Below are 12,139 nucleotides of genomic sequence, written 5' to 3'. Positions count from 1 at the left end.
TCGAGGTTCAGACTTGGTGCGTGAAGGTGCATTTGCCCCTCGCTCCCTATTTTTTTACTTCGCTGATGTTTTTGCATTTTAGTCTATGTGTTATATGTTTGATCAGACAGCCCGGCTCAGTAAAAGTAGGCGGCCAGTGTAACTCTGATTAAAAATCCGGTTATGACCACGTGTTTCTGAGATCCCTTTGCGAATGCTTTATTTTTCTTCTTTTTTCCCCTTTCTAGTAATTTCGTTCTCCTGATGAGGAGGGACTTTTAGCTGCCCTTGAAATCGATTGAGTGTTTTAATATATGTATGCTAAATACAAGGTTGTTATAGCGATTTTGATTGTCACATTGCTGTGTTTCTCTTCTGTTATAGACTATTAAGTTCAGAAACTGAAATAAGGATTTATTTCAGAATAGGCTAATCAATTTTTCTACATTAATACATCAACAAAATACATCTAGTAACATATAAATAAATCATATAAAAGCTTATTCATTTTAGAACCTTATATTTAAAATAAGGCAATATAATTTAAAGAAAATAACTCATGAATAACATAACTCATTTTAAAAATTTATTATCTTACATATAAGTTATACATTTCTGTCCGACATAATGTCATGAATTGCATCTTGAAAAGGCATAAATGATACCATTCCACGTATAATAAACTCTTCAGTATTTAGTGAGTCTAAGTGGCATATCTGTGAAGGGAAAGAAACACATTAAACACACGTATAACTTAGAATACACCTCATGTGAAACAAAGGGTTTATTATGTAACTGGATTAATATGTAAGACAAGAAAATCTATATTATGTAACTACAGATTATGCATTCTAATTTCATAAAATAAAAACAAGTAAATAAAAGACAACAAACAGAGGGAAAGAAGAAATCCTATAAATTAAGTATCTCAAAATTTATGTTGGGAAAAAAGAATCTCGGGTAATTCAAAACTTACGAAAAGCATAAATTGACCTCTTCATAGAAAATTTAATGTATGGTCTTGTAAGGTTACAATTACTTTTCATTAATCAGGTATTTTATGTTTTGTATCTTTGCAGTCACTTCTCCCTTCCATTTTATCCCCTTGAATATTTAAGCTGAAGTTATTAGATTCTAAGACAGACCGTGTCTCTGCCTGTGTTTACGTGTGTTACGATTCTCCCAGTTTTGACAGCCTGAATTTTTTAGCTTTGCATTATTTGCTGCTGATATATGAATATCCATGCTGGTTAGGTTTGTGAGCCAACTAAGCATTAAATTGTGTAGTCTTTGGCTACTAGCTTATTTAAATTAAAATTTACATTTGACTCTTATTTTCAGTTTTCTTGACATAAGTGTTGGCAGTATGGGCACCAGGTGTGCATTCTGTTCTATTTTACTTATAATAAAGTGTTCTTTACACCTTTTTTAAGTTGCAGTTGTTAGACTTAGCTATAATTTGCTCTCGGTCTACCTAGACATTGGACACTGTTTATGATAGCAAAAATGAATAAATTTTATAGTCTGATACACAACTCAAATGAATATAGTACATTCAGAAATTTGAAACTGAAATAAAAAAAACTAAAAATCTCATAAAAAGTTTAAGAGAAAATCAATGCAGTGTTGGGCAATGGAAATTTCAGCAAAGATTTCATACTTTACCTTAGCAAAACAAAATATCAAACTGATAGTTTTACTTTACACAGAAAAAAAAATTCATATAACTGTACATAAAAAATGAAACATTTTGAAATTAAAAATATTCTTTAAAATATATCATAAATACCACAAATATTACATAAGACAATGACCACATTAAATTATGCACAACTTGGAACTGTGAAACTATGATAGCCATACATTGTTTTTTTTTTTTTTTTTTTTTCCCCCCATGCCAACTCATCATTTAGGAGATTTTAAGAAATTGATTTTACAAGAGTTTTCATATAAGGTTGCCATCATCTTGATGTTAAACAATCTGATACCCTACAATAAATTTACTGAATACTATTAGCAATTTTAGCATCTTTTTTTAAGTTGAGTCTTCCAATTCTAAAGTTTCCCAAAACAATCTGGTGAATTGTATGAAAATATTTTTATACTGGATATGGGAAGGTTATATAAATATATGAATCTACCTTTTTATGTGGCCTCCATAAAACAAAAATTCTGATCACATTTATTAAGCTTTTATAAATTAGACGCAAAAAAGTTTCATTCCTCAGGTATAAAAATTTTTCACAATCTAAAATCAAATAAAATACTCAAAATCTTGAATTTAAACACCACGTTTAAAAATTTGTAAAACAGGAGTTTTTCCAGACACTTTGTCAGCTGGAATTGGGATGCATGTCAACTTGGAATATTGTATTTTGTTCTAACTTCATTTAATTAATTTATTTCTTCATTAACTCTTTTAATTCTCCATCATGTAACTCAATGTGTTTAATGGCAATATTATTGTGTTTTAAAAGTTGTTTATATAAATATGGTTTCAAATGAATACTATATACCAATAGTATATAGTATTTCTTTGCATAAAGGGCTGCTTGTGGGCATGAGGAGTTACAGGTAAGCGTAACACAATTTATGATATTAATAACAAAATGTACTATTTAATGCTAAAATTCAATAGATCTTTCTACATTCAGGTTCAGTGCTTAATTAATATTAATAACAATTAATTTATATTTGAAGGAACATTAGGGCCTTGCATGACATATGAGACAACCCAAAAAGTTTGTGTTTTTAACATGCCACTTAATGAAGTGCTAACAGTGATTAAACAATGCAATTCACATGCCAGAAAAATGATGGAGGATTAGCATAACCATTGACCTGCATTAACACAGGCAAACTGCACACACACAGCAATCACAGATTGTCCAGTGTTGAGAAATATAGGTATCAAAGCAACTTGTTTACAAGTTGTTCGCTGCACGACTTTAAGGTAAGCCTGTTAGCAACCGAATAACCATCAGTTAATAATGAGTTCAGTTAATAATCAGTTAATAATAAGAATAAGTTGTCCACTACATCAGGCAGTTTGAGAAGATGCTATAAATGAATTCACTGCCAGCTATTGGCTCCAGAAGTTCAGATAAAATTTGACCTACTGTAATCAACCTACTGTATCTATGGTCTTTGACCTACTGTATCTATGGTCATCTATGTGACCATAGATGTTACATGAGAGGTGCTGAAATCAACAACAGAGGAAGACAGCGAACATGTGGTAAACTTGCCAAATGCTTCCAAGTTTACACGAAAATCATCAGACTTTGCCTACACCACATAAGGATGGTGTACAAATTGAGCAAGTGGGTACTTAACACAATCTCGGCAGCCAACAAAGAACAAGTAACAGCTTGTTTATCACTTCTGTCTCAGCACAACACACCCACATTTGGTCAAGTTCATCTGCTAAGCATATTTTATGCACATAAAGCGAAATACAGTAATTTCAGAACAATAACAGTGGTACTACAACAGAAAGTTTATCAATAAGTAAAATAACTACACCCTTCTAGAGAAAGATTTAGTGATAATGATTCTATCTCAAATTCCCTCCTTAGAACTGCTTAATCAACAATGCACCTTTGAATCACAGAAAGAAAAAGGCCTTCATCTTCGCTCATCTAGATTGCTGTGAGTATGTTTTTATATGCTAACCTTTGAAACATAAATCTTTACACACATTATGTAGCGGCCCATATCAATGTGATCAACAGCTAGAGAAAATATTTCAGAATGTTGAAAATGTTGAACAATTGTCAAAGGTCAAAACCAGTTATTTCACAATGAGTATGTGAAACTCAAGTATTTTTCCAAGAATGTCTTTAAACATCTACATTCTCTTTCTCAGCAAATAATGTGCTACCATCATTATCTGCAAAACACTGAAATTAGCAGATAAGACTACTATTTAAATCAATCATGACAGCAAAAAAATCCCTTTTTTGGGGGGGGCATATACTTTGTACACTGATGGGAAAGTATTGAAAAGAATGGCAACAATCTTTGAATGCTTCTGCTGCTATTTTGCATCCAAAATGTGGTAGCAATTTCCCTTAATTAATATATAATTTATAGAGCATTTTTATAAGTCTTTACATTTCTATATAAATGTTATGTAAATAAAAAGTTTTTAGGAAGACTTATATTTAAAAATCTTTGGTTAATCTTTGGAGTATGGTAACTCGGTGATTTTTTGGCAAAAATTTGGCGACCAACCCTGCTACAGCAACCTGCTAGTTTTTGTTTGGACGCCATTTTGTTTTCACAAAGTAAAGGCATCTTTTTTTTCTTTTTTTTTTCCAACATTTGTTTCCAACAATCTGCTAGCCGAATTACACTTATGCGAGAACTTTTATGGAACAAAAGTGCTTAATCATGATGAAGATTAGGTGCGAAATTGGGAGAAAGTGCAAAATCGCAAACTGCTTGCCGTGTTTTTAAGAATTGCACGTACACGGTATCGATGTACACGTCGACCTATTTTCACTTAAAAAAACATCCCAGAATTGCACAAAAATGGCATTGCGGACACTCTTGACTTTATCCATGTACACTGCTAAAGTCCTAGCTAGTAACCTTTATCGCCTTACCAAAATGTCGCCAAACTACCTGTTACCATATTCCAAAGATTATCCAAATCTTTATACCAATTACATGACTAAGAAACTAGAATTACACTTTCACCTTATAGAAGTATCATAAAATTTGTATTATTTACAATACCTGTCGCCTAACATACAGCACTACATTTTCTAGCAGTCTTGGGTCTATGCAATGACGATCAAATAATATCCTCCAAGCAGATGCTGCGAGTACTGTGTCATCTCCCAACAAGCCCTAGAAGCAAACAGTACATTTTAATTCAAAGCTTCCAATAAATGTGGATGTGACAGTAATGGATTTCTGGAACAAAACTCTATAGGTGATATGTACGAAACACAGGACTCGTACTTTAACACACAAGTTATTGTACATATGTTAGGTAAAAGGTAAGTTCAAAAACAACGGCACTCTTATAAAATCGAGACTAGTAGTAAAATTATGAATGGTGCGATGAACTGCTGATTATGATTCAAATAATGATAATGCAGTACAGATGTAAAATCATAAAACATCTGATTCAGTAAAATACATAACATTCAAATTCTAAAATGGAATCTCGACACGATTTTGGCGACCAACCAAATTAAAGAAAAGAAACCTCTTTCTTTCAGGTAGTGAAACAAATTGGTATTGACCTCTCTTCCGATTAGACGATCGAGAGGCAAGTCACAGCTATTAAAATACATCTGATGAACATTATTAAAATGTCATGGACTGAAAGGTCACAGCAGGGTCTGGACACATGGACAGCTTTCACTGACTATTCGGGTATCGTCCAGATCCCGTAATTTTCCAGAAAAACAACACTGCCAAACAGGGGCTGATGTTGGAAGACAGACACATTGTGGATTCTTACAATAACAATATAGAAATACTTTACGTCAAGAAATTGTGTTAATATATTGAATTACCACAGCAGTAATGTTCTACATTATATCTTAATAGTGCATTCGATATATTAATACATACAATAATAACATTTCCTAAACTCTACAGACATATTACAGAGCAGTACCAATGGAGATTACGCAACTTATAACTATATACAGTCAAAAGTCGTTAATCCGGACTCGTTGGGACTTCGGCGATTCCGGATTATCGATTTTTCTGGTTTATAGATCATCAGTTTAAATCTGGTAAGATGGCATGCAGAAATTATAAAATTAAAAGTATGAAACCGTAATTTATGAAATAAAGAACAATTATGATCTAAAGGCTATCAAAATTTACACAAAAAAAAGCTTAATACTTATTTGTTTACTTTATTAAACATTTATTTCAATGTAAGTTGTTTAAGTTGCTTTGTTTTATGTGATAATACTTTCTCTTTAATTCTATAAAGAGACATAATTTCTTGTTCAGTTACAAAGTTCTGCTGTTCAAGTCCTATAATTGCTGTGTCGAGAATACCGACTAATTTGTCAATCGAAATTTTTTCGTTTTCAATAACCTCTGTGTGACTTTCTTCACTATCGGAAGCGAATTATAATGATGATGAATTTGATTTAAATCATATCAAAGACAGAGTACATCGAGATGAAATACTACATTTAGTAAGGAATTATAAGCTAAATAAAATAAAAACATCTGCCCTGAAGATAAGAATAGTGCTGATAAATCAACTTCCAATTCATTGCGAGCCATGGCGTCCCCCCCCCCGCCGCAGAGAAGCGTGAAATTGATAAACAGATTTCGGAATGGTTAGAGAAACAAAGGATATGCCTTTATCCATTTTTTGCAGCAATTCCACTTTTTATTTGATGGACATCGGAATATACTTTCGCTTTGTAGATCGTTTGGGAGCTCCAGCATCGGAAATTCTATCTGACATAATCGAAAGTTCAAGCTTACTTTTATAAAATTGCTCTAACAGTCTGCAAAAAATAATAAGCCAGATCCAATTCGAAGATTAAGGAACAACGCAATCTGCAACATTAACTGAAATAGATAATTAGATAAGTTTAGCTTAGCTTATACCATCCGTTATACATTAAACACGCATGCGTAAATGTATTATGCACATGCGCACATGCATATTCGCAGCCGTAAAGGTCTTACGCGCATGCGTAAGCACCTATGCGCATACGTCAAAACGACGCATGCGCAGAAAGTTTGTAGCTTTGAGGTCCGGATTATAGATCATTCCGGATTATGGGTGTCCGAATTAATGACTTTTGACTGTACTTCATTATATATTAATAATACATGCATAGCTATATTACATTAACACATACAAAACATAAAATGTGCATTATTCTATTAAGTTAGATTCAGCGTTAAACTGCATTAGCATTACATTAACTGGCATAAAGGTATTAATACGTATCTAAGAGTTATGTCTCTTATAGCTAATGTAGCTATACCATGATCTGCACTGCAGAGTTTAGTGCCTAGCGCTTCGAGTTTTAGCATTATTAGATGCATTTTCTTCTGTATTGAAGGTTGCTTGACCATGAATCTTTTGTAGGCGGCTGTATTTGTAGTTGGCAGAGCGTGGTGAAAGTCTCGTGTAAGTGGGCATGATGTCAAATAATGATCAGGCTTGCCCACATCTCCACATACACAGACGTTGGTAGTTGTTAGGCACCTATCATAAGAGTAACTGAGAAATGACTCCATGTCCAGTTACGAAGCATGTTATATGTGGGTGTGATATTAAACTGTCTGTACTGATCCTGTGGAAGAACTCGTATGTGTGTCTACTCTGTGGCATGGAATCCCAATCCTCTTGCCAGTGGATTAGAGCATCCTTCCACACTGTCCTTTTAATACTGCTTCTAGGGCACAGCACTTCTCTTTGCTGCAAGTGTAAGTTCTGCACTACCTCTTTTGCAAGTAAGTCCACCTCCTCATTTCCCTGGTACCCTAAAGGAGAATTAATCCAGGAGATGTGGAGTGGATGCCAACAATCTGGCTCTGACAGACAAACATTACAATTTGAACAACCACGCTCATTCTCAGCTTTCAGTATGTAGTTATGTGTCACTCTAGTGTGACCAATTCTAAGTGAGTCAAAAGAACTTCTTCCTTACGATTTCTAGTAGAATCCCAATGCTCTATTTTAGGCCTCACCCTTCTTAAGTTGTTACAAGATTGGAAGTTCCATAGTCACTGCCATTTTTTTTAATGATCTTTTGTTTGATGACACAACTGATATCTCTCAAAGGGATGAGGCGATGGAACAATTCAACAGCAGATTTCACTGTGATGTATGCCAGCTCATTACCTTTTATTGCAGTATGTACGGGAGCACAACAGTACAGAATTTCATATCCATAAATTGTTAACTTTATATTTAACTTGAGTACATCAACTATCAGAGGATTTTCAGTGCTGGAAAAAAGATTCTAAAGTGCATTGTACAAGTCTGTATATAAAATGAATTTTTTATGGCATAGCCTTGAGATGTATAAAAGCGCATAATATACGGCAGTAAAGCGCCATGTAAACATTTGCCCTCGTCATGTGGCCACCAATTATAAATGCCATCTCAACAGGACCAGTTGACTTAGATCAATCTACATATATGGATAGATAACTGCAGTACCTATGCCTGTACTCAGGCTCGCGTCGACAATAGGTTCAACGACGTGTGGCGCACAACAGTGCTGAGTCAAAAAGGCGCCGGGCAATCATTAAAACAAGCAGCTCGTCTCGCTGCCTGTCAGAACAAGAAAATGCTTGTCTTATTTGAATGCCCCTCCGGGAGTCGACTCAGGTAAAACCTGGGAAACTATTCATTAGGATCTGTACTTACGCATTCTCGACCACGGGTGTTTAAATTCAGTTTCCACAGGACTGAAGTCATCACTGGCAATGGCTGTCTCAGGTTCGGCAGGGACCGTATGGTATTGTTTTGTCCATTGGTTGTGGTGCAGCTATATAGTCAGATATTCATGGTTGTCCTGGGTAAAACACCCCCATCGAGGAGCTGGCGAATTCAGCGAGCCTTTAAACTGCTTGAGGTTTCCAGTGGGCTCCTGGAGCCTCAAAACTGCATATTCATATCCTTCCTTTGCTTCCCCCTGGGGAGCCTAAAGCTGACATCTGTATACCATGACATAGTGTTAGCAGGCTGGATTGGCGTCCCTGTCTGTTTGACAGTGTTTAAGTGACTTTGCTCTGCTGTCCAGGGTTGAGGCCCCTGTTGATAGCAGATGCTTTTACCATCCTTCCAGAACAGGGACGTGGATTGCAAGTTGCTGAGTCTGAAAATCAACACTAGAAAAATAGCTCACTTCACAGAATAGTAACAAGACTGTAAGAGCAAAACTATTGTAATGTTAGCATATTATTATCCAGGTTATGTACTTGATAAAAATAATATTGTAAAGCAGTTTAAAATGACACTGAAAATCCAGTCAATGTGTAAATGAATTACAAGTATACTTTGATTTTCTCAATAAAAGTATTGTAAATATGAATTCAGATAATGCTTAAATGTGCACATAACTGTCATGATTTTATGTAACTATCACATGTAACTTGTACAAAGTCAGGTCAGTGGTTATCTCAGGCAGCGCTAAACTTAGTCTTAGCTCGTTGGCTCGACCTATGCTAACGGCCTCTTGAATTGCCTCTAGGGGTTGGAGCATTTAACTATGTTAAGACAGCCTGGCGCTTGCCAGGGCTGAGTGCCCCTTCCTCCAAGTGCACTGTCTTATTTGACTGAAAGTTATAACCAGGGCAGGAGTTCGTCTCTGGTGTACTCTTCTGTCTTCTTTGAACGTGAAAATACTTGATGCTGATGCGTATGTAAGGGTAGACGCGTTCGACAAATTGCTTAATCTTTATTTTGTGTCTATTTTTGCAGTCATAGTAATATGTGCAACATTTATCTTTTTTGTGATTGTTTGTTGTTATTGTTTTTCTACATAAAAAAAGGTAAGTGCAATTACATATTATGTTAAACTCAAGTTAAATTTTTAATTCAGAAAAGCAACAATTTGAGCATAATTACTCGGAAAATGTCTACCTCTCATGTTTGAACCATTGTCGTATTCTTGGCTGCGTAAATTACTAATATCTAAACCATTTTCCTCTAAAGTCTTTAACCTTCCAGCGGGCAGGCGTATGTGTGAGATACACTAGATATTAATTTCGCATTTGTTTCAGAGGCCAGAAGGCGCTATGACCACGTGTCCTTGGCTATTCTATCCCCTTCATTCGCCCTTCTTTCACTCGTCTGCTGGTTTTCGAGGAGTTAATGCGAGTCTGCAGATTTACTATTTGTATTCAAGAAATACGTGCGACCGTTGAAGTAAGTTTTTGCTATATCTTGTAAGTTTTACTAATGTTTATTTTATTTTAAATCTTTACTATCACTTCTTATTTTCTACTTCCGGCCAGAATTATAAGCGTTAATGTATTTATGCAAAGTTTGTCTGGCGAACGCCAAGTATTTAAGTTGTGGCTTTTTGGCCAAGTAAAAGAGAGGAAGCAGTTAGTCGAAGCAGGCCGCTTACCTTAGAAGTTTTACTCAGTTGCTGGTTGCCTTCCAGGCCAGAGGTTTTAATCCTCTTGATAATTTTTAAACGTATTGTAGTGTTCACAGTTCTCTGTACTACATACGGCTTCCTGTTAATATAAGGCCAATCTTCCACGTTTATTATTTTAAAGTTAAATTAGAGTTTAGTTTTATTTTTATATTTTTACGTTAGACCACAAGTAGTGGGTCTGTGTATTCCGAAGTACGGAAGTTATTGTAAATAGAGAAAAAATAAAGGGTTTTGTATACCCTTCTTGTGTATCCTGTCTACTTCCCACAGTGATTGAACATAGCTTTAGTAAGCTCTCTGTTCCGAGTCAGGTTCTTGCATGTTCCCGAAGAAAGTAAGACGGAACATTGAACCTGATAATCTAATTTCCTTTTTTATTGTAGAAAATCTTTATTCTTTTGCATCTAAATCTTATGATTTTATATAATTTGTGTGCATAATTACTTTTAATGATAAAATAGAAGCACTGTATGCGTCACATACGGGCGACCATGTATGATATTTTTGTTCTTTTCTTTTCAGTTCTGGAGAATAAAAGCAAAATGTTTGACATGAATGATCCGAAGGCTCTTGAGATTATAAGAAATATACTTTTATGTGACAGTAATGACGAAGAGGACATTATTTTAGATGAAAGCATTACAGATGAAGAAGAGCAAATTTTAGAACGAGAAGGTGATTCAGAATCGGAGATAAGTGCAGAGAGCAATTCTGAAGAGGAAAATAATGATAATAATTCTTCCGAAGTGTATATAGCTCATTAAATGAAAAACAGAAAAGTCATTGATTCTTGGACATGGCATAAAGAACCGTTTGAGAAAACTAAACAAGCGCCTCGTAACATGTGTTCATGTTCCTGGAGTCATCAGTGAAGCTAAATATCTAACAGATATTTTGGATATATGGAAATGGCTTTTTACTGATAGTATGATAGAAATCATCGCTGAAGATACAAATAAGTTTATATCTTCTGTGAGATCTAATTATTCTCGTATAAGGGATAACAGAGATACGGATGGAGCAGAAATAAAAGCTCTTTTGGGCTTACTTAGTAATGAACTTGAAGAGATTTTTTTTTACTAAGAGATTTACGATTTGATGACTCAAACACAAGAGCAGAATGAAGAGGATTGTCTTCAATAAGAAACATTTTTGAAAAGTTTGTCTCTAAATGCCAGAAGTGCTATTCACTTAAGGAGAATGTGACAATAGATGAGAAATTAGACAGATTTCGAGGATGATGTGGTTTCATTCAATACATTCCTAAAAAACCGAACAAATATGGCATAAAAATTTATGCCATGGTAGACGCTTGTATGTTTTACACATACAATATGGAAATTAATCCTGGAGTGCAGCCAGATAGTCCTTTTTGTGTAAGTAACAAACCACAAGATGTTGTAAAAAGGTCGACAGAACCTATTCATAACACTGGAAGAAATGTAACCACAGACAACTGGTTTTCAAGTTTTGAGTTAGTACGAGAGCTAGATGAAAAAAAAAATTGCCATTTGTAGGTACTTTGAAAAAAAATAAACCTCAAATTCCAGATCAGTTCAAGCTGGCGAAAACTCGGGAACCCAATACGAGTCTTTTTGGATTTAGAAAAAATATGACACTTCTCTCCTATGTACTAAAACGTTATAGAAACATCATATTGATTAGAAACATCATATTGATTTTAAGTCTTCATGATGACGTAGCAATAGATGAAGATACCCAGGACCCAGAAAAGCCCGAGATTATCGCATTTTACAATCGTACCAAAGGAGGTATGGATCCAGTAGACAAACTCTGTGCTTCCTACAATGTTGCCAGGAACACCAGGCGTTGGCCTCTTGTAGTTTTCTTCTCTATGCTGAATATAGCAGCAATCAACAGCTACATAATTCCTTCAACAAATAATAGTGAAAAATTACTTAGTAGGTAATATCTGCAAAAGCTAGCAAATGCTTTTATGAAGGAAAACATTGAAAGAAGAAGCCCTACCTCTCTTCAAAGTGAGCTGAAATTAAAATTGTTGAAACGAAAAGCAGAAT

At 34.8% G+C, this 12,139-nt stretch overlaps 1 protein-coding gene across 7 annotated transcripts in view; it reads right to left on the bottom strand.

The window, feature by feature from the left end:
- Window positions 1-552: 552 nt before the first annotated feature.
- The window catches only part of Uqcc1 (Ubiquinol-cytochrome c reductase complex assembly factor 1), a 49,631-nt gene continuing 38,044 nt past the window's right edge, over window positions 553-12,139 (bottom strand). For all 7 annotated transcript variants that reach the window (XM_035353832.2, XM_085808919.1, XM_035353840.2 and 4 more), the window contains 2 exons: window positions 4,723-4,836; window positions 553-695 (listed from right to left, as the gene is read on the bottom strand). In XM_035353832.2, the coding sequence (XP_035209723.2) occupies window positions 585-695; window positions 4,723-4,836 (225 nt within the window). In that variant the 3' untranslated portion in view covers window positions 553-584. The remainder of the gene's footprint in view (window positions 696-4,722; window positions 4,837-12,139) is intronic.

This window comes from Stegodyphus dumicola, chromosome X2 (genome assembly GCF_044657685.1).
Source record: "Stegodyphus dumicola isolate Sdum_Otavi_A_Nest chromosome X2, ASM4465768v1".
In the NCBI taxonomy this organism is placed as follows: domain Eukaryota; kingdom Metazoa; phylum Arthropoda; class Arachnida; order Araneae; family Eresidae; genus Stegodyphus; species Stegodyphus dumicola.
Note: the sequence above shows the minus strand (reverse complement) of the source record. Positions and strands in the feature narration are given on the sequence as shown.